The sequence below is a fragment of the Python bivittatus genome, unplaced genomic scaffold (genome assembly GCF_059951505.1).
Source record: "Python bivittatus isolate LINGU-HERP-01145 unplaced genomic scaffold, Pbiv_v1 ctg000220_np1212, whole genome shotgun sequence".
Taxonomy (NCBI): domain Eukaryota; kingdom Metazoa; phylum Chordata; class Lepidosauria; order Squamata; family Pythonidae; genus Python; species Python bivittatus.
Window position 1 is genome coordinate 6,098,054 of NW_028277048.1, and position 26,269 is coordinate 6,124,322.

Genomic DNA, 26,269 nt, shown 5'->3' on the forward strand with positions numbered 1-26,269 from the left:
GCTCCGAAGGGGCGGGGAATGGGGAGCTGCACCAGCGGGAGAAGAAGAGCCACTTCAGCCGGGACTGGGAGCAGGTACTCGGGGCTGCGCTGGGGGCCGGCCGGAAGAGAAGCCCAGCTGAAGGGGGGGGGGTGGGGTGGGGTGGGGTGCGGTAGGTGAGCTGGGCTTCCAGGAGGTTCGCCCAGTAGGAAAAGGAAGGGCCCGGATTTATTCCCCCTTCCCTCTCTTCGGTCCCGGCCCCCGGCTTCTCCCCTACCTATAGACGGCGGAAGGAGGAGAGGGGAGAGGACCAAGAGGTCGAAGGAGGGTAGCAAAAGTTTCCGACGTGCGAGGCTACCGGGTGCCTTTTTGTGGCTGAGCAAAGAACGCGCGCCCCCCCCCCGCACCCCTGCTCACGCTGAGGCGAATTTGCGCGCAGTGGAAGTGATTAGAAGGCGGTGCAGCCGGGGGGCGGGGGGGGCGAGGAAGAGGAGGATGCCTGGCTTGGGCAGGATCGGGGTGGAGAGTGAGGGGTTAAGGAAGAGAAGGGGCCAGATGGGTGATGGTGGCAGTCAGACCCGAAAGTAACCGCCTGTTCCTCACCTGCTTTAAATGTGGGGTTCTGTGTGAGATCCCCCAGGATAAACTCTTTGCCAATTTGCTTGGAAACGCTGGCCAGATTCTCAGCTCCAGGAAGCTGACCCTTCTGTGCCTTTCGTGGTGCTCTGTTGTACTTTCTATCTTCCCGGGGAATTCAGTTGCTTCCTCTTTTTCTTGCATCCCGTTGCCTGGTTATGTAAAAAAATAATAATAATTATGTAACTTTTTTTAAAAAAAAGAGAGCAGCCACTTGACTGATACAATTGGCATTTTGTTTTTAATTCTCTTGGATTAGTGTGTCAAGCAGCAGGCCCACGTATGTATATGGAAATACGTTGACAAAGCTTGCACAGTGCATCCTGTCAGAACTGCCTGGGACAAGCTGAGCTGAGCTTCTTACTGCAGGTTGAGATTTGTGTCTTGGATATCAGCCTGGCAGTCAGCTGGCTTGGCATGTGCCATGGAGTAATGGAGGGTTGTTCACCTGGGTAACACTTTTGGGTTGGGAGGGCAAGAAGGTAGGAGGAGTTTTACCTGATCGTCCCTTTTCTTCTCAGGAAACAATACTGCCAACATGAGTCGTCGCCTGCCACTCGCGGAGCTGTCTGAAGCAGACATCTGTGGGATGCTCCGTGAAGAGCTCTACGGGGGGAATGACTTCCTCAAATTGGATACCCACATCTTCATCATCTTTGGGGCTTCGGTGAGTTTCTTTCCTCTGGGCTAGGCAAGATTTCTTGGGGTGTGTGGAGTGGAGGGTGGTATTTTAATCTTTCCTTTTCCATCTTGAACAAATAATAATGTACTGTAATAAAATTTCCCAGAGTGGTAGACCTAATTCCCAAAAGGGAGGGGGTACCTAGTTGGCCATATAATAGCCATGATATTTGAGGCACGTTTCTGTTCATAGTTATTCATGTTTTACAGAAACTGAAGCTTGAAATAATATTGGTTTATTCATTGGTAAAAGAATAACGGCAAACAAAAATAAGTGGTACTGGGTCAAATCTCTGATAGAAATAGTGAATGTAACTTACTGCTAGTTTTATTAGTGCAGCATTTAAAATGGGGGCCCAAGTGTTTGGATCTCTACAAGCTGTGCAGGAGAATCCATGTCTTCTTTGCCTCTGCTTCCCTTGTTCTTTTCTTCTTCTTGCACTTTGAACATTCAGCTTGAGGAAGAATTTTTTATAACCTGAAACATTGCATCTTCCATTTTAAAAACTTTAAATAGACCAGCTGAAAGAACCCTATCTCTAGGATTACCTCTAGAAATTGGGTTGCAATTGTTTTCTGAAAGATAAGAAAGTTCGGTGGCTGCAGAAGAAAAGTTGGATCTGACATGAAGACATGAGAAGAGAAGCCATGAGAAGATTACTTTATCTTGTATTGTAAGAATTACATCTTTGCTTCTGACCTACCATTATGATTTGAAAACCATAATTTATGGCATATTATCTCACAAATCCAAGGCTTACGTTCACTAAGCACACTATGGTTTAGTGACATATGTATTTTTCTGCTACCCTAATCCTATTATGTGAGTGTCAGAAATACAAGGATAAATTATTCTCTCCATTACACAAGGGAAAAGTGAGAATTGGACACAGCTTCTGCTTTGGTGGCAGTTTTGTAATTGGTAAAATATGCAGTTCTGCTCAGAATTCTGCTGCAAATGAACTGGATTGGAAGGAATAATATTCTTTTCTTATGAATAATTTGTCCATCCTGTATTTCCAACATTTCACTCCCTTACTGCTTTGTCCTGCTTGTACACCCCTGGTCTCACCAGAGTAATTTGGTCTAGCATCATCTCTTTCAGAAGTAGAACTGAGTGATGCAGACTTTGTGCCTGCTGCCATAAAGTTAGAGTGGCCTCAAATTACTCATAGATGAAACAGTCATACTGCTCATTAGTACACAGCATCTTGTCTTTCTGCCATTTATAAGGATGTTTGTGAGGAGAGTGTGGTTGTACAGCTCAGCACATATGAAAGGTAGTCAACGGCCCTTGTGGTGGAAGAGTGGGAGAGATTTTGAGCATGTTTAAGGGCCAGATAATTAATCCAAACATACCTTGGGTTTGATGAGGTGCCATAAAGATCAGCCCAACCAGCTCAATAAAGACTAACATGCTTCTCAGTCCCTTGATTGTAAATACAAAATGTTCTGTATTTACAGTGCAAAGAAATGTTCTAGAGGGGGACAATTTCTTCTCTCTTTTTTCTGGCTTTATTTTTTATTAATTAGGAAAAAACAACACAAAAGGCAAAAACAAGAAAAGGGAAATTATGTAAGGAATACATACCTTACATAAAATAAACTTTATGTTAGATGAAGGTTGAAATGAAAATATAATGATAATTTAAAAAAATAAGACAAAAAAGGAAAAAGAAAACATAGGAAAAAGTATTTTAGTAGCGCCCCTCTCTTCCCCCCCCTTTTCCCTCAAACACTAATTGGTACTTAAATATTTTTATACTATGCTTTGGACACCTACAGTTATTGCTCATTTCTATTTAGATTGTTTTAATTATTTTAATCAGTTTCCCATTTTCTTCAAAAACCATACAGGTAGTCCCCAGTTCTGTTTTCAAGATCTGTCCTTAAGTCAAATTTGTATGTAAACCGGAAAAATATTATTGTATAATACTGTATAAGTAGTATTGTGTAATGAACTCAAACCATTGTCTATTTAATTTGAATCATTGTGTATTTGACTTGAATTTTGCTACAGTAGACTCCAGTCTTAACTATGGGTCGCCTGTAACCAGGTGTTTTTAACCCGGGGATTCCCTGTATTCTACGTATCTTAGCTTGCCTGGCTGTGTAATACTGGCAGGGAGCAATTTAATAAAAATAACTACTCTCATGAGGCAAAATCCTTGAGAATGTACTCTGAGTCTTTTCATATATTTTTTATATCCTGTAGTTTACATTTTAGTCCAAGGCTAGATTATTCTTAATGAGAAGGATGAGCTGATCAAAGACAGAATAAAATAAGAGTAGTAATTAGAGTTTAGAGATACTACAAGGATATTGCTATAAAATACACTTGATGAAAATTTATGCTGTTAAGGATGATGTAGGCCAGCGGGGAGAGAGAAGCATATAGTAACCCTGAGAGCCAATTTGGTCTAGTGGTGAAGGTACCAGGCTAGAAATCAGGAAAGTGTGAGTTCTGGTACCACCTTAGGCATGAAAGCCGGCTGGGTGACTTTGGGCCAGTCCCTCCCTCTTAGCCCAACTCACCCCACAGGGTGGTTGTTGTAGGGGAAATAGAAGGAGGAAGGAGTACTCATTATGCTCGCAGCTTTGAGTTATTTATAAAAATAAAGGGATAAAAAAATCTATAAAAACCCCGGCCATATATTTTGGAGAGCCTCCTCAATTCTGTGGAGATAAGATGCAGTTGCTTGTGCAAAATAAAAATACTTTGTACATGCTCAGAATGTAAATATTATGTTACAGCAGTCTTCTCCAAGCTAGCACTCTACTGGACTACAATTTCCATCTTTCCCAGCCACCACAGCCATGTTGTTGTGATGATGACAGCTGTAATTCAGCAGACATGGAAAGTGCCATGGGGGTGGGGGTTAAATCTTACTACTTTAATGAAGAAGATAATCAGGAGATGAAGTAGGATAATACAAAAGAACGAGGGATGGCGCTATTAAGTAAAGCCAATAGTGTCTTGAAGATAACTTTCTGTATGTGTGCCATATGCGTGCGTGCTTACATCACTGTTGAAAGTGAGTGTGGCTGGGCTTTATTCTGGTCTTAGACAGACTTGGATCTCTGTATAGAGCAATGCACAAACTTTGCTAGCTGTAGTGGAAAAAAATAAACCTATCAAACAAAATGGAGACTGCATCCCTTACCCACCCCCCCTTGTCTTTTGGATATGACCAGGATCAAACCCAGTTCTTCTCTTTGCCTAATCCCATCAGAGCCAAACTGACCCTCCCTGCCCCAGACAAAGCCCTCTCCAATCCCATCAAACCAAAGAATAGAAGCCTCCTCACCAACTCACAGCACAGCCCAAGGGCAACCCTTACAAGGGAATTGCAATCTAGAGAAACCCCAACCTTATATCCTCCATCAGCTGATTACCTCTACATGCCATCTTCTTAACAATGAACTTCCTCAGCCCCGCTGTTCTCCTGAAAGGACCATTTTGCCTAACAACAGAACTCACCCCAGGGACACTGATAAGGACCTGCTTGGCTTCCCCAAACTGGCCAGCCAATCAAATCCCTAGGATTCCCCGCCTTGCAGCCCTCAACTTCTATGCAATTTTTTGCTTTTCCATTGATGGGGGTCCTTCTTTCTCTTAAAGCAGGCACCCAGTGATCATTGCAATAAACATGGTTCTTCTCCTCAGTGTTGTGCTCCTTACTTTGGCAAAATTCCCTGGGTGGGTGTGGCTGTGTGGTTCTTTAAACTTGTAATGGGGTGGCTTAAGACTTGCAGGGCAGCAGATTGAGTGGGTGAGAGACAAGACCACTGGATGCTTAGTGAGAGGCTAGCTAAGCAGAAGGGGACGCTCCGACACATGCTGAGTCATGGGGGAATAAGGTGTGGCATTCTTCTTAAGTGAAAGAAGGAAGTTTGTCTTCTGGGCAGTCTCATCTGTTTCTCTCTAGCACAGAACCATTTCTGATTTGGTTCAGTAGTGTGTAACTGGAAGAATAGGCCTGACTGTTTGCTCTTGGACACCTATGTATTTACCAGTTGTGGATTTCATAGCCACTAGGGCTATGGCTAGTAATCGAAGGACGTGCTTTGCAATGTGTGGGAAGACATACAAAGCACTTTTCAAATGGTGAAGGCAGCTATATTGTTCACAAAGCTTGTGCAGTTGCTGTGGAATCTGCTCTTGGCTGTTTTCACACGCATATGCATGCACAGCCATTTTGTAGCTGCTTCAACCATTCAAAAGAAGAGGCTCCTATGTACTGTATTGCAAAGTACCTTTTTAAAATACTTTGTACAGCCTGAAGAGCAATTATGCACATAATTCCACTTTATGTCAGCAAATATCAGCAGGAGATTAGTGTCAGTTCAAGCATCCGCATTTGAATGAAAGCACTGATCTGAGGCTCAGTCCCTGAATAGATTCACCTGAATGTCAGGGCACTTTCCAGAGTCTATTTTTGCAAGTTTAGTAGTATTCGTGTAGGTGATTTCAAGAACTAAAAGCTCACAAATTCTCTTGGATAAAGGGCAGTAAGCTCTCTTCTGATCCCTTCTACTCTGCGTAGATTAGTAGATTGCAAGGAGAGATATAATTGCAGCATAACAACAATTATGGTTGAGATCTCAGTAACTGAAAATACTTGTTCAGTTGTGTTCTTCCTAGCATTGTAGCCTTGAGTCTTTGGCGCGGTGGGTAAGATGCTGAGCTGGAAACTGGGAGGCTGAGTTCTAATGTTCTCCTTTGGGCCAGTCACTCTCTCTTAGCTGAACCCACCCCACGGGGTTGTTATTTTGAGGAAAATAGCATTATACAAGCTGGCTTGAGTTATACAGAAATAAAGGTGGGATAATAATCACCGTCACTGCCACTGCCATTTTGGGGCATGGCATCCTGCTTTTTACCAATTCAGTTAGGGACAACTCATGGTCCACAATCCACATTTTGTGGATTTCAGAGCTGTGTCCAAAGTAATGTTTGGAGTCCAAAACTTTGGCTTCTTTGTTGAGGAGAGGACAAGGGGTGAGAATGACTCTGCAAGGCTTAAGACACCGATACCACCTTTTAAAACCCCCGATTCTCTTAAAATAGGGACAATGCTTTCTGTTTTGGAAGGGCTTTTAATGGACAAAGTGGTTTTCTTAAACAACCCATCTTGTCCTTAACCTAACCCTAACCATTCCCCCCTTGCAGAAAACCCCAAAAGAAGCAAGATTTTTTTTTTAATGTTAACATATGTTACGGGAATGCAGGAGAAACAAATACCAAGTAAATGATATGCAATTAGTTTGCAAAATCACTGACTAAAATTGACGCCTACCCATTAATTAACACTTAAGCTGATTGATGGCAGTTAAGCTGTTTGAAGCTTTTAGCTCTAGCTCTAGTTCTAGTTCTGCTGCTGAACTCCAGGACTAGATAATATCTCTTTGATGATTGGCCAGGCTTAGGAGAGACATTAGAGGGATCATTTCATCATCTGGGTGAAAATGACCTAAAAAGAGAGCTGTACTTGGACCTCACCCAGCCATAGTCCTCATGTGCCCTAGATGTTTCACACATTTTTGGCCTAGGTCACAGCTGGAGAGTTAACAGATCAATGTTTGCAGTAGATAAAGAACTTCCAGTTTGGAATGAATACTGCAAAAGCCGGGAGCTTCAGTGCACCTTGAGCAAGGGCAGAAGGGCTGGCTGGAGTTTGCCGGCAAGGCAAAAAGGGAAGTAAGATGAATCAGGGATACAGGGAGCAGGCTGCGTGGACAAATTATAGGACAAGAATCTCCTGTATCCATATTGATAGGGCATCTGACATAAAATGAGATAGAGGGTTCTGACTTGGGGCAAGGCAGGGGCAACACTTCCTATGGCTGCAGGTGTGTGTGGAAGAGGGGAATGTAAATAGCAAGCCTCTCACCAGACCCAGACGTTAACATATGTTATCAAAAAACAGATTTGTCAACATAGATTCCTCCTGGAATGCCTGCATTCTTGCAGAAATAAGGTCTATGAATTGTTCCTCCAATGAGAATTTCTGACAAATCTGTTTCTTCTTAGCTATGCATTCATTTATTCTTGGTTATTTATTTCTGTACATTCAAGTATTTGTTAGGACAAATAGAGTCACGCCTGTAGTCAGCATACGAATTATAGTAATGAAATAAAAATCAGTTTCATACACTCAAGCACACAGCTTATTTATTTACATTCATGGTTTAAAGCAACTAATAATATTAGTTTATATTTAGGTTCATCTAACAATAATTACAGAGGAAGAATTGTAATCCTCTTGTGGGACCTAAAGCCTTTCTAAATGGAGCATTTTAAATAAGGATATGCAGTACTTTAGTTCTGAAGCAGAAAAGGTGGGAACAGCCATGCATCTTGCACTTGTCGTTGCCTCCTTATAGCAGTCATGTCTTTTCAGGTGTTCACACAGTAGTTGCATAATCCCAGAAAAATATATGTTTGAGGTAAGGAGGCACTGACAGCATGCCCTTGCTTGCTCCAAAGCAGCTTGTCACCCTGTGTTATCCTCTCCTGTCCTCAAACACCTATTTTCCTGAGATTGTGCAGCTACCCTATGAGCCCAGGAAATGACATGGCTGCTTTAAGGCGGCACCAGCAGGTGGGGCATGCTTACTTCAAAACACACCATGTCTCTAATTTTACACTAGACTTTTAAAAGCAAGGAGGGAGCAAAGGAGACTGGTTTAGGATGAAAGCCCTACATGGCAGAAAACTGTTTAGCCTGTGCAATTTCTAAGGCTTTTGGTGCGTCTGATTTAATGCTGGGCTCCATCTTAGGCCAGGCTTGTTTTGAGATATTGGGTTCCTGTCAATTTGAGGCTAGGTGTTACTGCAGGGGAAGTAAAGATATAGTGGAAATATCCTGTGCTGCTTCTGCCTGCTTTTTCTTGTGATACCTGTTCCTTGTGTAGCTGTCAAGGTAAATTGCTACATAAAAACTATTTTTCTTATTTCCTCTCCTATGGGAAATGGTAGCTCCTAACTTTTATTGTTAAGCCTGGCTACGTACACTTCCATTTGGGTTTTGTTTCCTTTCATTTGAATTGTTGCTTCAGGTTGGTAATCCAAAACTTGTTTCTCCTAATATGCCTGTTCCTCAATAATAATTTGAGCCTTAACTATGCTGTATTTCTGCCTGAAGCCTCTACTAACTTGCTATTATCTATTATGACAGTGAGTATATAAACAAGCCTCTGTGATACATGACTATCAGTGGTGCAACACTAATAACACTGGTGTTACTGGACATTGTAGTCACTATGTTCTGTCCTGTTGGGAAGAATTACTAATTCCCAGTATCTCTCTGTGATAAATAGTAAGAACAGTGGTATTTAAATGTCATAAATAAACCCTAGATTTTTTGGGGACAGATCAAGAATTTGTGTGTGTGTTTAATATTTTACTAAAAGTTAAACAAAACTTTAACTTAGTTATGTAATGATTTTAATTACTATGTACAACCATCTAGAACCAATATTATACTGCCAGTTTTATCCTATGTATCTTAAAATTTTGCATGAGGAATACATGACACTAGTAGATCACTCCAGAATAATCTCTATGATCTAGGCCTTATTGCAGTAACAGATTTTTTTTTATCCCACCTTTATTATTTTTGTTATAAATAACTCAAGGTGACGAACATACCTAATACTCCTTCCTCCTCCTATTTTCCCCACAACAACAACCCTGTGAGGTGAATTGGGCTGAGAGAGAGGGGCTGGCCCAGAGTCACCCAGCTGGCTTTCATGCCTAAGGCTGGACTAAAACTCATCGTCTCCTGGTTTCTAGCCTGGTGCCTTCATTACTAGTCCAAACTGTCCCTCATGATAATATTATACATAGTAATATTATAGATAAAGGGCTAACACAGAAGCCTTGGAGTTCCTCTTCAGCTTGGAATCCTATGAGACACGTACCCCAAAACATTTCTAGCTGCTTCATTTCTATAAGGGCAGCCCTCCATTTTTTCAACTCCATTAATCCCCAAGCAACTGTGTAATATATAGTAGCATCCCACTGATAGAATTCCATAACACAAAGATAAAAGAAATATATACCCTTCCTCAACCCAGGAGCTTATTTTTGTAACAATAGAATGAATAGAGGTTCCAAAAGATAGACCTGCCAGACATTAGATGAATGTGACCACATCCAGGTGCATTTGCTCAGACTTTATTCTAGTTGAGGATTAAGGGGGTCATCCAGAAGCTTTGCAGAAAAAGGTGGACAGAGAAAAGAGAGAGAGAGAGGGAGAGGGAGGGAGAGAGAGAGCGAGAGAGAGAGAGCGCATTCCCTGTGACATTAATTGGGGCACCAGCACAGACCTAGTAAGGTCTCTGGGCATGTTCTGAATTACTGCCTTTTCCCCAACCTGAGTGGCAGTTGTGAGATCCTGCCTTTGATCCACCCTTGAACTGGCCCCAGGTACCCTAGTTAGCGCTGACACAGCAGGGCCCTGGCTAGGCTTGACTCTGTCTCTGGCTTGATGCACTGAGATCTGTAGGTTCTGCTGCTTAGCAGCCTGGCAGCCAACTGACAGCTGAGGGTGTGAGGGAGCTGGGCTAAGAGCCCACAGCGTGGGTGGCAGCAGGCTGAGATGGCATGACTTGGCATCTTTGCAGGCAGCACCAATGGCCACCAAGCACCCTGCCTGCCACCCAATGAAGGAGTAAGGCAAGTGCCAGGGCCTTTTGGAGCAGTGTGGCAGTGTCAGGCGCAACAGAGGAATAAAGGCCTTGTGTCAGGGGTGTGTGTGATACAATGAAATGTAGGCTTCATTCAGGGTGCTGTAGCGTTTTGGTCTTGTTTGCACACAGCAGAACATGGCATTAAAACAGCACTTTAGGTGCAAGCATTTCTCTCTCTCAACTATTCCGAAAAGTCTGGTTTGCAAAGGAGTCTTCAGGAAATAAATGAAGGAGAGAATGTGAGAAGGAGGGTAGTGATCTTTGTTTTATATTCCACTTCATTTCTCTAGTTGCTGATTGGTTACCACTGATGGAGGAATGGATATTGATCTGTAATTATCCTCAGTGTATCATAGTTTAATTAGTCTAGCAATTAACTATGAATTCTGTGATTGAAATGCATGTATTTTTCTTGGTTTTTCTTGCGTGTGTGGTCATCAGGTTAAGGACTGACTCCAGGGTGAGAGAGGGTATTCCCTCCTGGCCACTTGGGTTCCAACCCCAGACATGTCAGAGCATAGAATCAGTTCTGAGCACACATTCACCGTCTCTTAAAAAATCATCCAATGGCCTTTTCCTCTATCTTCTATCTGCAGGGTGACCTAGCCAAGAAGAAGATCTATCCAACTATCTGGTAGGTCCAGTTTGTTGCCCAGGAAGGTTCTTCTAACTTCTTGTACCTGGCCTGATTTCATGACCAGCCTGATTTTCTGTACAGGTGGTTATATCGTGATGGGCTGCTTCCCGACGACACGTATGTGGTGGGTTATGCCCGGTCCCAGCTCACAGTTGCCGATATCCGCAAACAGAGTCAGCCATATCTCAAGGTGAGGCCTGCCTCTTCAGCACCTCTAGCCATCCCAGGATGCTGGGCATGTGCTTGGGCTTTGCTGCAATGCTGCCAAGAGCCATAGTGTGCAGAACTAAATCCACTCTGCCAGATGAACCCTGATAGACAGTTGCTGCCATAGGCAGTGGTGAGGGGAGAAGACACCCATGGGAAAGAAGAGAAAGAATTACTACTCACTATTTTTTGCAGGATAACAGATCTTGATATCATTCTAGGCCAGGCCCGAAGAAGAAAAAAAACTGGATGACTTCTTTGCCCGTAATTCGTACATCTCAGGCAAATATAACGACCGGGCCTCTTTTGAACAGCTAAGCGCTCACCTGAATACCCTTCACAATGGAGAGAAGGCAAACCGTCTCTTCTATCTGGCCCTCCCACCCAGTGTCTACAAGGAAGTCACTACCCACATCCAGAAGACTTGCATGAGCTCTATGTAAGTTTTGGGGCCTAGGGTTAATCCCTGAGAGATAACAGAAGGCAGTGAGTCTCAAGGAAAGTAGGGCTTGTATGTGTGCAGAGTCAGAGGAGGCTGCATTTGACAGGAAACGGAGCTTAAGCCAGACCCTGATTAATATGAAGCATGGTTAAGAATACTGCCAGCATAATTGCCCTTAAGAAGGAAGGGGGCGGTTCACATCAGGAGAAAACAAGTGATCCTTTCTTGGAAGCAGTTGTAAACCTATTTCTAGGAGTTGATGAGCCATCGCTTGATTTCAGCCCTGCCCCCTCGAGCTAGAAAAAACTCTTGCTATTTTTCTTAAGTTATCAGCCCAAAGAGGACACGTGTGGGAAGAAAAAGGAGTCTGCCAATGTATCCTGATATTTATTATTTTTGAAAAATTCTGCTTGCTCTTATACTAAAGGAGTAAAATAGAGGAGAAAAGAGGGTGGGTTGTTTCCATTTATGGCTGCAAAGATACAGGCAGTATCTGGAGACTGAGCAAGGCTTACCGTGACAGTGAGATAGATTTTGAGTGCTCTTCAGAGGCTGCTCCAAAGGAACGCCATCCACATTCTGCTTCAAACACCACTGAAAACCTCTGCAGATCAAGCAACCTTCTCTAAGTATGTTTTTGATGTTATCATGTTTGCATGTTTTCTATCTTTTGCTGCCCTCTTTCCTTCCCAAATCTCAAGTGGCTGGAATCGGCTCATTGTGGAAAAGCCTTTTGGGAAGGACTTGGATAGCTCCAATGATCTGTCCAATCACATCTCGGCACTTTTTAGAGAAGACCAGATCTACCGCATTGACCACTATCTTGGCAAGGAGATGGTGCAGAACCTGATGGTGCTCAGGTAAAGTAAAAACTTGGGAGTAGTGAAGTTAGGCCATCAAGTCTACGCAGGGATGGTGGGGCGCAGATAGCAGCTACTAGGAACAGATTTACCTCTTCTTGTTTACTCTATACCAGACTCCTTAAACTTGACTCTTACTATGTAGAAGCTTTCCTTAACCTTGATACCAACAAAGCATCGTTTTTATAGGGTGTGGGCAACAGCATTGTTGGGTGGAGCAGGGCCCAGCCTGTAAAATTAGAGGCCCTATGGTTTGACTGTCTGAGACACCTCTAGTTTGCAGCCTCTGACTCAAATCATCTTCGGTTTCCTTTATATAGATTTGGAAACCGGATATTTGGCCCCATCTGGAACCGTGACAACGTGGCCTGTGTCATTCTGACTTTCAAGGAGCCATTTGGCACGGAGGGCCGGGGAGGATACTTCGATGACTTTGGCATTATTCGGTATGTGCTGGGGCTGAGATGCAGCAATATGTGTTGCTGTAGCAGAGATTTTGTGATATTTTACAAAACAAATTGTATTAATTATGTTATAGTAACATACGTATTAGTAAACTAGTGACTATTGATAAACATATATGGTAATTTTTTCCTTTTTTTTTCTTAGTTTGTTTCAGGATTTTTAAAAAATTCTTTTGTTTAGGTTTCTATTATTTGAGTTTAAAAACTGTTTTTTTTTAATTGTGCATGTTAAAAACTTTTTAAAAAAGAATATGTGCTGGGGCTGAGGTTGGAGGGGTGGGATGTGGCTCTCTCTTGGGTTATTGGGTAAATATTGGCAAACCATTGTGTTAATACAGTAAATGACCAACACAATATTTGGCTGCAAGCAGGTCTATTTCCTTCAATAGCAGAAAGGCATTCCAGAACACGCCATTGCAGTCTGTAGGTAGAGAGGAATGCTTCTACATAGAAAATTAACACGGTTAATTTAGCTTTCTCCTTAACTTGCTAGTTTTCAAATTACAGAGTATCAGAGAAAAATGGGTAATTAGATGTAAAAAAGGAAGTGTAGGGTTGGGGGGCAGTTGCAGAGGAGATGCTTGATAACTTTTACAGCCACCCAAAGTCCCCTCCAACTTTACTTTTCAGTTTCAGAAATTAGCTGGGAAAAATGAACAATTGTGGAGGGTGTTTTGCAGAAGGGTATCCCCAGGTATAGAAAGATTAAATATTCTTGAAAACTCCACATTTCCCAAAATAGCTTGTAATTTACCTCTGCAGTCTGAATCCTTTATCTCATCCCATATTCTCTATTTTTCCACACTCCAGCACATTTGCTGCATATGTACAGTTCAGCTATTTCTCACAATGTCACGCTGACTGGAATACAGCCACCTTATAACTGTTGCCCCAACATATTTTTCTGGATTTAAGTGGCTGCCAAGGCTTGATTTCCAGCCATCATATTTGCATGTTAGCCACTGCATATCTACTTACATGCAAAGAAACTGTAGTTAATTTGCTGCAGAGCAGCAAGGATATATGGAAAGTGGTGGTTTGAGATCTGTGGATCAGAGCAGCCTGATCCAAGGTGGTGCCTTCCAGATATGTTGGGTTTTGAGCCTTACAATCCACACAAGCAGCACCTGCAAATAGAATGACTGTGGCAAAAGAAAGCAAAGATAGTACCAATAGTAATAGGCACCTTGGGTGCAATCCCAAAACATCAGGAGCACCACTTGAACAACACTGGCATTGACAAAATCACCATCAGTCAATTGCAAGACAGCTTTACTTGGAACAGCTTATATCCTGCAATGATACCTTTAACACCATCAAACAACAACATCTGCCTATCCCAGGTCCTTGGGAAGGTGGATAAAAATGTCAAATCCAGTCTACACGACTGGCTGATGTGTGACCAACAATAGTAATTGCAGCCCTTGAAGCAATACCTAAAGGACTCCCTCAATATCTGGAAATAATTGAATTTATTGGACCTGAGCACACTAATTTTATAAAAAAACACCCTGCTTGGAACTGCCTATATTCTTAGACACTACCTTAATAATTCTTAGGTCCTTGGTTAGGACTTGAGTTATTAAGTTTCCACCAGTCTTAGACTGTGATTCTAACTGTAGATTACCCACTGATGATGATGATGATAAGTTGTGCACTGTTGTAACCAAAACATGCTCTTGCTATTTCTGTAGGGATGTTATGCAGAATCATCTTCTTCAGATGCTCTGTCTGGTAGCCATGGAGAAACCAACTTCTACCAACTCAGATGATGTGCGTGATGAGAAGGTAGGACCCTGGTTCTTCTGACTCAGTGCCTATGGGCAAGGCTGCATTTTGCTACTTCCTGCAGCTCACTCTACTGAGCCTTCTTAGATTTCCATCTGTTGGCAATGCTTCCCTTGTTGCTCATTTTAGGCTCAGAGCTTCCTAGGTTTAATTTTTCTAGATTCTTTTAATTACAAAACTAAATGAACTATAAAGCAATGTGTTAGCTTCAAGCATCATCTTTATTTCCAAGGATGCTTCTGGATCCCACATAGACCCCACAGGCATTAGATTTAAAAAAAAACTCATGGATGGCTGCATCTCAGTCCCTTGATTGGGTATGTGCCCATCTGCCCAGGAAAAAAGACAAAGGTTATGTGGGGTTAGTATGGAATGTCTCCAGAGGAGGGAGCTACAGGAGATGGCAAGGAGCAACTTTACCAATTTTCCTTAAATAACTTGGATATTTTGTGTCTAGCCATGTTTGCTATAACAGCCATTTTGTCAGAATACCTGTGATGTGTTCTCAAAGTTCAGACACGCTCAGTGGCCTAAAAGCAGGGGATCCCTGATCTATCTCTAAAATAGGAATGAGTTACAAAGCACCTAGACTAAATCTTTCTAAAACATTTTCATCTCTTCTAAAAAAAAAACAAAAAAACCCAGAAAAGTGAGTGTCTCATAATGACCTGAACACCAATGCTGACCAAACTGGAGCAGTTCTTTCTGCTAAATTCTCTTCCCTTAAAGGTTCCTTCAGTCAAGATAAACATTCAGTATTACTGTCATTTTCAGCTGGAGACCGTTTCTCTGTATGTATAACATGTGCATAAGTGTATCTTCCTGCCAATTGGAAAACCTGCATGTTGGTCACATATAATTTCCCTTGCTAAGTTGACTACTTGTACTGAGACTTGGAACTGATGCAGTTGCCTCCACCCCTTTCAATTCACTTCTGGTGATGTGTGATCTTGGACTCTCCCCGTGTATTTCTGTTAGGTGAAGGTTCTGAAGTGCATCTCAGAAGTGAAATGTGAAGATGTAGTACTTGCTCAGTATGTGGGCAATCCATCTGGAAAAGGAGAGGCTCAGAAGGGCTATCTTGATGACCCCACAGTTCCAGCTGGCTCTACCACCCCTACCTTTGCTGCTGCTGTGTTGTACGTGGATAATGAAAGGTGGGATGGTGAGTATGACCATGCAGCAAAGGACCAGCCAAAGGAAAACATGTTTTGAGCTGGGGGAAAATAGTGTTACATTTTTGTGGAGGGGAGGGTGTCCTTCTATCTCATTGCTTATTTAATACTCCCCCTGTAGGAGTACCATTTGTCTTGCGCTGTGGCAAGGCACTGAATGAACGCAAGGCAGAGGTACGGCTGCAGTTCCGGGAGGTACCAGGTGACATCTTCCACCACCAGTGCAAACGGAATGAACTGGTGATCCGTGTGCAGCCTAACGAGGCCGTCTACACCAAGATGATGACCAAGAAACCAGGCATGTTCTTCAACCCAGAAGAATCTGAGCTGGACCTCACTTATGGCAACCGCTACAAGGTACGTTATTTTATCTCCCAAGGAAAGTATAAGCAATACATTTTTATAAGGGTTCAAGGTGCCTGCTATATAGACAAGTAGGTACACATTAGCTGAATGTCCATGGTTGTGCTTACACAACATGCTAAACTTGGTCAACAAAAGAATACAATTATCCAATTTATTCACACAACATGCTAAGCTTCATTAGATGATGGGGGAGGGGAGTGGAATTGTTAGGTTAATGTATTTTATGAACCTAGCCTGTTTGGTTAATTAATATTTCAATGTATTGTTTGAACCCATAAAATTGGCTAACTCAATAACCAGGATAGGCATGTTGCATGAACATGGCTAGTAAATGGCTGCATAGTTTGATTGGTTTGAATACCAGGGTAGCAATATATAGGGTGATGGGGAGGTGATATCTGTATAGACTAGAAACCTAAGGAGCATATAGTTGTTGTTCTCTATCTCAATAAGTTAAATTATTGCTGGCATATTTTCAGACATACCTCCATCTATTTAGCACCCCACAGGAAGGTCTAGGAATTTAGAGCATCTTTACAAACATGTGGATATCCTTTGAAAAACATATCTTTGTTGTCTTTCAATAGACAGACTGGATTCACAAATGTGGTTAGTTTGATTTTGGGTAGGCAGGATGTGAACCCCTTCATCAGGGCTTCTAAAGTATGGTGTATGGCTTAACTTAATATGTGAATCCTGGCATATTGCAGTGACACTTTCAGACATGGAAGTCATCGCTTTACATTGTGTAACCATGTGTTAGATGTTAGACCTCTTAACATTGCACTTTCATAGTCAAGGAGTGCTATCTGCTTTTAAATGCTTTTATTTCCGGAGCTAATTGTTAGGAATAGGCAATCTTACAGCATGCAATGCTTAACATCTTATTTCTATCCTTTTCTGCAGGATGTGAAACTCCCAGATGCTTACGAGCGCCTCATCCTGGATGTTTTCTGTGGCAGCCAGATGCACTTTGTGCGCAGGTGCGTGTGGGGAGGTCATCAGGACACCTTTAGGAGAAAAACCGAAGTCCTGTCTCAACAGGGCTGCTGTATTTTCCAAACTCCTGGTAGCACTTGGCCCCTAATTTTTTCACTAGATTTCTTCCGCGGGTTATGCGTATCTCTGATGTGCATAGGGCATTAGGGCATAGTTCCTTTTAGTTTGAAATCCCTGAACTACTGTTGCAGATTGACACCCAGAATGGGCTGATCTGATCTGATACTTAGTGGAGGTTATGCCCAGTCCTCCCTGGCCTGGTAGCAACTCTTTTCTAGCATTTCTTTGGATTTCTACAACCCAGCCTAACCCTGATGCCTTCTCCTTCAGTGACGAGCTGCGAGAGGCCTGGCGTATATTCACTCCGCTACTCCACAAAATTGAGGCAGAGAAGACAAAACCGATTCCATATTGCTATGGCAGGTGAGGTTAGAAAAGATTGCAGGGCATGCTTTAAATAAATATGCAGGTTGTTGGGAGGGCAGCAGTGCGTCCTTTGAAAAGCGGACTATAGAGATGACACACTATCCCAAACCTTTTGCACATGATCCTGTACAAATACAGAAGTTTCATTCTTAGCCTTTTCTGTCTTCTAGAAATAGTCTTGCTCTCCCATCACAGGGCAGGGTTCTCTTTCAGATGACATACGGGCCTTTGCAATGGACTTGACCTGCTTTCATATCCCACAGAATATCTAAGACATTCTGATATCCCTACTCACTTTTCAAGGTACCAGGCACTAGTTTCCCATAACGATTACCCTAGGACACATTCATAGATCCTTGTCACATGACAAGGTTAAACAAAGGCTTGGGGCCAGGGCTGGCCCAATGGTAGAATCAAGGAAGACACAGAGCAGGTACCCAAGTGCCAAGACTGCCTGGCCCCTCTGCATTCATGTTCTCTTGGATCCTGAGAGCACACAGGAGATGGTGGGCAGAGGTGGTGGGGGAGGAGGGAAGAGAGATTTAGGCCAGATGAAATGTAAAGGACTGTTGTGAATTCCAGTCATTTCACTGAAATGAAAACAGCACACCAGTCATCTCTGGATCATTGAAGAAGCTATTAATTATGTTTCCCAGCTCCTCAGGAGGTGAGAAGAGGGGCAGTACAGAATCAGAAACAGTCATTAGTTGAAACCCATGAGTGTAGGTGAGGCTTGCTCATGGCCATGTTTCCAGATGTGCTAATGGGGGGGGGGCTTTAATCTTCTAGCCGTGGCCCTGCAGAGGCTGATGAATTGATGAAGAGAGTTGGATTTCAGTATGAAGGCACCTACCGGTGGGTCAATCCTCACAAGCTCTGAATCCTGCCAGCCTGCACCTCTTGAAATGGCAACCATGGCTCGACTCCACACCTCTCCAGAGAAACCGAGCTGGCCGGGCTGGGCAGTGGCCTCCCCATGTCCTATCCAAAGACTGTAACATGCTCAGCTTGCCTGAGGGAGCAACTTATTGGGCTTAGGCACTGGTGTACTCCAGCTTCAGTGGAGTCTCTTCAGTGTGGAGTGAACAGCATCTTCTTCACTGCCCTCTTGGCGGACTTTGTGTAGGAGATACCCTCTGTATCTCAATTCCCTTTGAAGGGCTGGCATCAGATAAGCTTACTGACCCATTCTGTTTCTGCTGCTATACTGGGAAAACTTCTCAAGGTGTGGGGAAGTGCTGAGGTTTTTTCTCCAATACCCCATCCTTCCTCATCTACATATGCTGCTCTATCAATTGCACTAGCTCTGCTTTCACTTGCAACTACTTCTTACATTCCTGTTCAGTCTCCTTTGGATTTTGTACGTGATGCTGTTCTGTAAATGAAAGTTATTACAAAAACTCCCTCATCATTCTGTGTCTCTAGAGCAGTGTATGTTTGAGAGGTCTTAAGTCTACTTGTAACAATTAGCTGGGCTTAATCTTCACCTATTTGGGCAACTGAATCTCAGTATTGCACAATTGCAGCTGGCCTGAAGGCCATAAAATACGGGAGCAGAGGACCTGGGATCTGTGCGGCCAACCTAGCATCCATGCCTCTGCCTTCCCCCAGGACAAGGCAGCAGCCTCAGACAGGAGTTGGGGGCAGCACTTCTCTACGGAGGAGGCCGTCTCTGATAATTGGAGCTGAACTTTCTCTCAAGCCCAGCTTCTATCCTTGAGCCTCTTGGGTTCAATTCCTAATAAATAAACATATTAGGCAGTAACTCTCTTGAGGCCGTGGTCCGACGTCTTCAGCAGTAGACTTGCCTTCCATCAGGTCATTCATTGGGCAGAAAGCTTCTAGAATATGCTGGGCTCCTGTTCAATTCCACGGGCAAAGAGATGGATGAGACTCCCGTGTACTCTAAGGGGAGAGGAGATCAGAACAAGCGCTGATAGAATAGTGACTGCAGTATAATTTGCAACATAAAGCTGCTCCCTCCTAGACCTATAAGATACACCTTCCAGTTGGTATTTTCTCTAGGCCAGGGCTGCACAACATTTTTCAAGCCAAATGTCACATTTGGCCGCCTTGGTGGGGTGCTGGAACCTGCATACTAAAAAGTAGATAGTGCTAGGACAGCAACTCCATTTAATGTGATCACTCCCCATGCATTTAATAATGTCCTCCTTCTGTTACCTTAAACATTGCAATCCAGTGGGCAAATCTGAACCAGCGTGCAAGATTTGTACCCTTTTTGGAAGGCCCCCCCTCCATCTTTCTGAGAGCTTGCTAGCCAGACCAAGCCTTCAGAGCTTTCCCCCCTCTTCTTCCACCTCCCAGTGCTCTGCCTTGTTACTACTATTACTCATTACTGCCCAGCTCTCTTCAGTCTCGTTCTGGGTTACCAGTTATTGCTGTGTTCCTTTTAGAGTTCCACTGAAAGAGTCCTAAACTTCATACAAGTTTTGTCCATTAGTCCAAGTTGGCCCACTGTGCTCCCTCTCCCTGCACCCTTGTGCTACAGCCCAGCAATCTTTGACCCACCCCATCAGATGACCTACCGAATGGTGATGTCAGTGTGGTTCAAGGTCTCACCATCGCAGGTCCAGCAGCTGACTGGCGGCCGTCCTTGGCATATTCCCCCACAGAGCATGTTCTGTTCCTGTGCAGCTGGTTGTCCATCCTGCCAGTCCTCCCCTTTGGAGGAGGTGAAGCGAACAGCGCGAACCCGGTACACACTCACAAAGGGCAGATCAAACTGTGGAACACAATTGTATCTCCTGAGCAGAAGCAGCCCCTTGTCTCTAGAGCTTGGAGGGAGCTGTTGCAAACATCTTTGGTAATAGAGTGGAGGACAGCACAACTTGCAAGCTCCAGGAATTTGGAGGTAGTCCCCAGTGTGATGTTTCATTTGACAAGACAAAATACAATAGGGGAGAACTTTCTAAATTTATTAATTGTAACTTAGCATGGTTTTTATCCACCCTCCTGGTTTTTTTTAAAGTCAGACCTCTGAATATCACTCAAAAGCTAAGTATGGCCCTCAGCAAGATGTGCACTCTACTAGTGACAGAAGGAGTCATGTTTGTGAGATGGGTGGCTATATAAATGGGGAGGGAGGGAGGGGCAGGAACTCCAGAGGTTCATCTACCCCAATTTTGCTCCCACTAACAGATCCGATTACTGAGATCCTTTATGACTGATATTCAGGATCTTCTACAGAAAAATACATATGTGCTAGCTCTTCCTCTCTTCTAGAAAGTAAATAACAAAAAAGTAATTTCTGTACTACATTTCCTCAGGCAGGGAGCTAAGCAATATGTAAGGTTTACATAGATAACAACAAACTACAAGTAGCATCACATCAGTACCAGCATGACTGTTCCACTAAAGTAGTCATGCTATTGAAACAAACGAAGCAAAAGAGATTCATTTTCACCAACCCCAAAAAAAGGCAAAAGAAGAGCCAAACATATGCTGGTGTTTGCAAAATGCTCTAAAATGCACATCTGGAAATTAAATAATCATCCAATACAGCAAGTCAAGTCATTTAAGTATCTTGGCATATTTCATGTCACAACCACATGTAGGCTACACATGGAATATGTGATCCAAAAAGCTCAAAGATCCACCACAGCCCTCCAAATTTCCTTCCATACCAAAGGGGCATTGTATATTCTTCCCTGTGACACTCTATAGAAGTGAAAAGTTGGACTTTAAAGAAGCAGGATAGGAAGAGTATTGACACCTTTGAACTTTGGTGTTGGAGAAGACTCCTGAGTATACTGTGGATAGCCACGAAAACAAACTGATGGATCATTGGACCAATCAACCAAGAGTTCTCACTTGAGGCACAAGTGACCGGGCTCAAATTATCTTATTTCAGACACATTATGTGAAGACTCAGCTCTCTGGAAAAGGCTCTAATGCTGGAAAAGGTGGAAGGAAAGAGCAGCAAGGGGGATGGACTCAGTTACAGTGGTGACTGCATTGTCCCTGCTTTGCCAGGCAGGCTAGGATTCTGAACCTCCCTCAGACCTGTCCGTCCATCCACCCCTGTCAAAGCCCTCCCTCGTCAGTCCCCTCCCCCCAACTTTCAGAAAATGGAATGAGAGGATTGGCAGTTCTACCCTCCAATCTTCACAGGGCTCCATTTCAGAGCAGGAATAAATGCGCTTATTTTATCAGTTGTTCTCTTTGTAGAACTGTAACCATGAAGACTTAAAATCCTGACCCCCATGTCAGTAGGATAGCACCAGGGCTCCTCTCCATACCTGGTCTGAGCAATTGGTGTGCCGATTCAAATGCTGCAGGAAGGACAACACTGAGCATTTGTGCACCAAAATGAGATCGGCAGTTCCATCAGCCAAGTGGGCACAAGGTGAGAGACCCTGGGGGCTCTTGGGACAGGCACTGCTCATGCAGGTCAGGTTGACTGCCAGGAAGCTACCATGAACCTGCTGCCATTCACCACCTGGAGAGGAGAAAGAGGCTTATCTTGAGCATCTTCACCCAGGAAGCTCCTTAGCTAGTCAGGGATCCCAGTAAGAGTTGTTCCTGACAACATTATTATCAAGAGATAACTCTTACTACTTTTTGTCTACTACAAGGCTTTTTCCAGAGCCAAGCCCTCCTCATTTTCTGAAATTATGCTGCCTAATGACAGGCAGGCTAACCCTATTAGCCTAGATCTAGCAGTTCTGGTCTGTGATTGCCAAAAGCACAGGCAGAGGATTTGCCCAATATTTTATTTCTGTAGAAATATGGGCTCTCAGGACACTCCCTCTTCTACCCCACCCTTGAGGAAGAAAGCAAAGCAGCTCAGACTGGTTGTGTTCCCTGCTGTTGGCAAAATAGAGGCATTGAAAGTAGAAACCATCTGCCAGGCACATTTTCTTTAGTTTGCTTTTCCAGGAGAGAGATCGCGAGGAAGCAAGAAGGTCACTGAAGCATGAGACAGTGTGCATGGCAAGTGGCCAAAGGATAGCAGACAAAGATGCCCCATAATAACCTTTCCAAATGAACTAACAGGATTTCTATTCATCATTTCAAACACTCTGAATCCATTAGCTATGTAAACATTACAATCTTATAAAACAGGCTGCTGTTATTATTCCTTGTTATATATGACCACCCAGAGTCACTTTATGTGAGATGGGCCTCTATATAAGTTCAATCAATCAATCAATCAATCAATCAATCAATCAATCAATCAATCAATCAATCAATGGGAATCCTGAATTTAGGGGACTGGAACTTGCTTAAGATCACCCAGCGAGCTGGCAGCCAAGGTGAAATTAGAAGATTTCTATTTCAACAGTCCCTTTTTTCCAGAGTAACCTTTTTGCTGGGCGGAGGTGGGTAGTGAAAGCCACACTTCTTTAAAACACTTTTTCTTTTCTTTTTCAGCTACATGGGGCATGACAATAATGCAATATGTATCACTAAAGCAGGAAGTGGTAGGTTTTTCTACCTCCCTTTCATTTTTTTTTTACATAAAAGGAGTACAGTTAGCCTATTGAGGGATTTGCATACCTATTTCATTTCTTATTTAAAAAATAAGATCATCTCACTGTAATCTGGCAATTTGCAGATGTATTTTGGCAACATAACCTGGGGAGGGGGAGGAGGAAAAGGGAAGGATTCAGGGAGCAGGGTATCTACCCAAACTGTCCTCTGAGTCAAGCTTCTGTGCTTTTAAGTAATAATCGCAGGGTAGACCTGTGTTCACAGAGGCCATCTCCATCTTACCTACATGGGGCATGCCTATGATAAAGGCCAGCCAGCTTCAGACAAGTAAGACTACTTCCAAAATCAAATTTGGCCAACCTAACAAGACATGGGCTGGAAACATAATCAGACCCGTGCAAGTGTATAGCTTGCTTTTTAAAAAACTGCAAGTAAAAGCACATTCTGTGACAAGAAGTGGCTGCGGGATATGGAGATTTTACGTCTCTCATACAGTACATCACTACAGCCTGGCTTGTCAGATCTGAGCCATCCTTGCCCAGGCAATTATACAGAGAACTGGTGCAGCCAAACGGATCGTAAGACTGGACTGGAAGTCCAACTGAAGACTGTAAAGTTTAGCTAATGACCCAGGGCAAGGCACATCCTCTTGGCCCCAGGCTAGCCCCAGCATGGAGAGGGTGGGGGTTGTGAGATACTAATGCTTACTTACCTTATAAGCTTCTTGCCCAAGGATTACAGCAAGACTTATTTTCAGTGTCAGTCTTTTGCGGTTGAAAAAGAAAAGTCTTCTGGCGCTCTTACCTGTCTGCCTTGTGAATTCTGAAAATTTTTCTTCCTTGCTTTCACCCACGAGGTTTTTGCTAGACTCAGAACAGACCATGCAGCTGGAAAGGAGAACTGGTGTTATAACTGGATCCTATATAATTCCCCACTTGGTCCTCCTAATGGGTTGGAGCTCAGTTTTCATGATTCCTAGCCAGCTGGGAATCATGAGAGCTATAGTCCAAAATATTAGAAGAACTGGAGAAGGCCACTCTACCCGCTTCTGCGGCTGTGTTCCTGGCCTTTGCCAATTGTTGTAAATCTGATTGTTGCAGTTTCCCATCAACGTACCCTGACCGGCAGCGCGACTGATCTCGTGGATTGGTCTCCTCTGACGTTGCTAACTGGAATTCCACAGTGCCTTCATAGCTGCGGTTGCTCAGCACTGCTTTGGCTCCTGAAAGAGAAGATAACTGAAAGCATGGTTTGGGCTGGGTGTGTACACACACATACATGCTCGCATGCACACACCGCCCCCACCCCCACTGGCAGAAAATTCAGGGGTTCTTTTGTTTTTAATAGCTTTTGTTTAATTCTGGAGTACTATAAACATGTTTTAACTGCAGTAGGTGCAGGGTTGCTGAATCCTGGTGGAGGATACAGAGAAAGGCTGGTGATTTGCAGACTTGTGTGAGAGCGGTTTTGGAGGAATCCGATCACTGACAAAGAAATCACAGCTGTTGTCGCAATAAACAGTTTCTGTGCCTTTCCAAAAAGACTGAGCTGGGGGAAGCTACAATTATATCACATTAATGATCATGTTTTCTCTTGAAAATGCCACTGCTCAAGTAGCATCATGCATATTTTCAAAAATACTTCAATAATTCCTGAGACTCGGAATTTAAAATTGTCCGGGCACAGAGGAGCGCTCTCTGACTAGGACCCCTGAGCCCGGATTTCTTTCACGCCTGTCAAGAATAATTTCATTTTATGGGTCTGTGTTTTCCTTGCATGTTTGCCCTCTCCCAGCTTGCTGTACCCAGTGTATCACAGCGTTTTTCTTCTGCTGCTGAAATATACCTGCAAAGGTGTAGCGCACTGGCCCCATCCAACGGTGCTTCTCGCTGGTGCTCACGACATCACCGTAGAAACCGTAACCGACCAGGGAGACGGAGTAGCGTAAAAGCTTCCCATTGTGCCAAATGCTGCAGACATCCAGGGGCTGGCTGTCCCCTAGGAAAGGAAAAAAAAGGCGGCATTGAAAAGAGACCAGAAGGAAAATGCCCCACTTTCCCACCCCATCTTAGGTGTGGGCTGGTATCTATAGGCCCACAGCCTTTTCCCAAGAAAGATAAATGTTTCTGCTCTCAAACACAAATGCAGAATAGCTGGCCCCACTCTGTAGTGACCCCAGCAGACATCCCAGTTTTTTTGTTGGAAGGACAGGACCACGGATGAGTCAGACCATTTTCAACCTTGCCCTACAGTTGATTTACTTCCAAACCTAGCTTTCCAAAATTCCCTACTCAGAGAAATTTGAAGGACCCGTACTCTCAACAGCCACAGATGGATAGTGTGTGTTGGCTAAGCACCTATAATGATGTGCAGAGTGGAGGTGACGGGGTCATTTGTTCCCACAGTTGCAAAGCAGACACAATCTGTAGAACCTGGAGTAGAAACAGAAGACATCCTATCACCCAGCTGCTGAAAAATACCTCAGAAGGCTATCTGCTTCCCCCAGACCCTTGGATTAAAGTTTCAGCCGTTACTTCCTAGCTCTTAAAGGAAGCCTCAGGTCTTGATTTTGGGAAGCTATTGGCCTCACCTGCAGGAATGATGCCAATACGAAGTCTTGGGGACAGAGGCTCCGCATCAAAGTCCTCTTTGAGTTTCCCTGCCTTTTGCTGGGTCCGGTCGATTAAGGCGTGCATCAGTTCATTGAATGTGCCGTCACCTCCCACACTCACCAGCCTGGGGTGGAGAGGAGGTATAAGCCTAGTTAGTCAGGCTCTGAAGCAAGTGCCTTTATGGACCTCTTCTAGGCCGATAATGGAGATTACCTCATTTCTCCCCACTGCCATGAGGGACAAGGATGCTGCCATGGCTGTTAACATAACGTTGAGTGGCGTGGAGCTAAAACATCCTATGGGGTTGTTCATGACCCCTTAATACCGTGAGTAGAATTAAGTGGCAAAAGAGTTCATGACAGAAGCTACTTCTCTGTGCATAGAGAGCTCTGATGGGGAACAATATTCAGCCAAGCTGGCTCTCAGACGTTTTATTTTTCTACAATTTATTATTACCTGCACTATTTCATCTCCTTTCAGTAATAAAATGCAAGGCAGTTAACAGGACACTGATTAAACCCCAAATGGCTCAGTGTCAGATTCATGCCCAAAGGAGTTTAAAAAATGCCATACATCACTTCCTAATTGTAGCCTGAACAGGACATATTGGGGGCAAATTCTGCTCTTGCAAAACGCATGATGTATACATTTTTTATATTTTAATAATCATACTTTTTTTGAGATCTCAAAATTCTTTTGACTGGATTTAGCTGTTATATTTAAATGTTATATCTGAGACTTCAACTCAGTCCTTGCAAGATGGAATGGCTTTGGGTTTTTGCCCCCCACAGGGTCTGGTGATATGTCATTTCTAACTCTGGACAGGGTTGCACTTCCCCGGATTGA

General features: G+C 43.5%; 2 protein-coding genes across 4 annotated transcripts in view; one reads left to right on the plus strand and one right to left on the minus strand.

Annotated features, from left to right (window-relative positions):
• G6PD (glucose-6-phosphate dehydrogenase) lies at positions 1–18,768 on the plus strand. The gene is made up of 13 exons (XM_088137721.1): positions 1–74; positions 1,137–1,282; positions 10,590–10,627; positions 10,712–10,820; positions 11,059–11,276; positions 11,981–12,139; positions 12,460–12,585; positions 14,298–14,391; positions 15,370–15,556; positions 15,688–15,923; positions 16,839–16,915; positions 17,262–17,354; positions 18,147–18,768. The coding sequence occupies exons 2-13, from the start codon at positions 1,154–1,156 to the stop codon at positions 18,235–18,237; spliced, it is 1,557 nt and encodes a 518-aa protein (XP_087993847.1). The 5' UTR covers positions 1–74; positions 1,137–1,153; the 3' UTR covers positions 18,238–18,768.
• LOC103052975 (ceramide kinase-like) overlaps positions 15,932–26,269 on the minus strand; it is a 23,602-nt gene continuing 13,264 nt past the window's right edge. Inside the window, exons 6-14 of one of the 3 annotated variants that reach the window (XM_025165108.2) lie at positions 25,402–25,547; positions 25,169–25,243; positions 24,657–24,809; positions 23,928–24,033; positions 23,616–23,698; positions 21,617–21,816; positions 19,904–20,100; positions 19,166–19,262; positions 15,932–16,942 (exon numbers count right to left, since the gene is read on the minus strand). In XM_025165108.2, the coding sequence (XP_025020876.1) occupies positions 19,199–19,262; positions 19,904–20,100; positions 21,617–21,816; positions 23,616–23,698; positions 23,928–24,033; positions 24,657–24,809; positions 25,169–25,243; positions 25,402–25,547 (1,024 nt within the window). In that variant the 3' untranslated portion in view covers positions 15,932–16,942; positions 19,166–19,198. Of the gene's footprint in view, positions 16,943–18,266; positions 19,263–19,903; positions 20,101–21,616; positions 21,817–23,615; positions 23,699–23,927; positions 24,034–24,656; positions 24,810–25,168; positions 25,244–25,401; positions 25,548–26,269 lie in introns of those variants that run through there. The other 2 variants (XM_007425734.4, XM_088137720.1) reach the window with 2 other exon arrangements.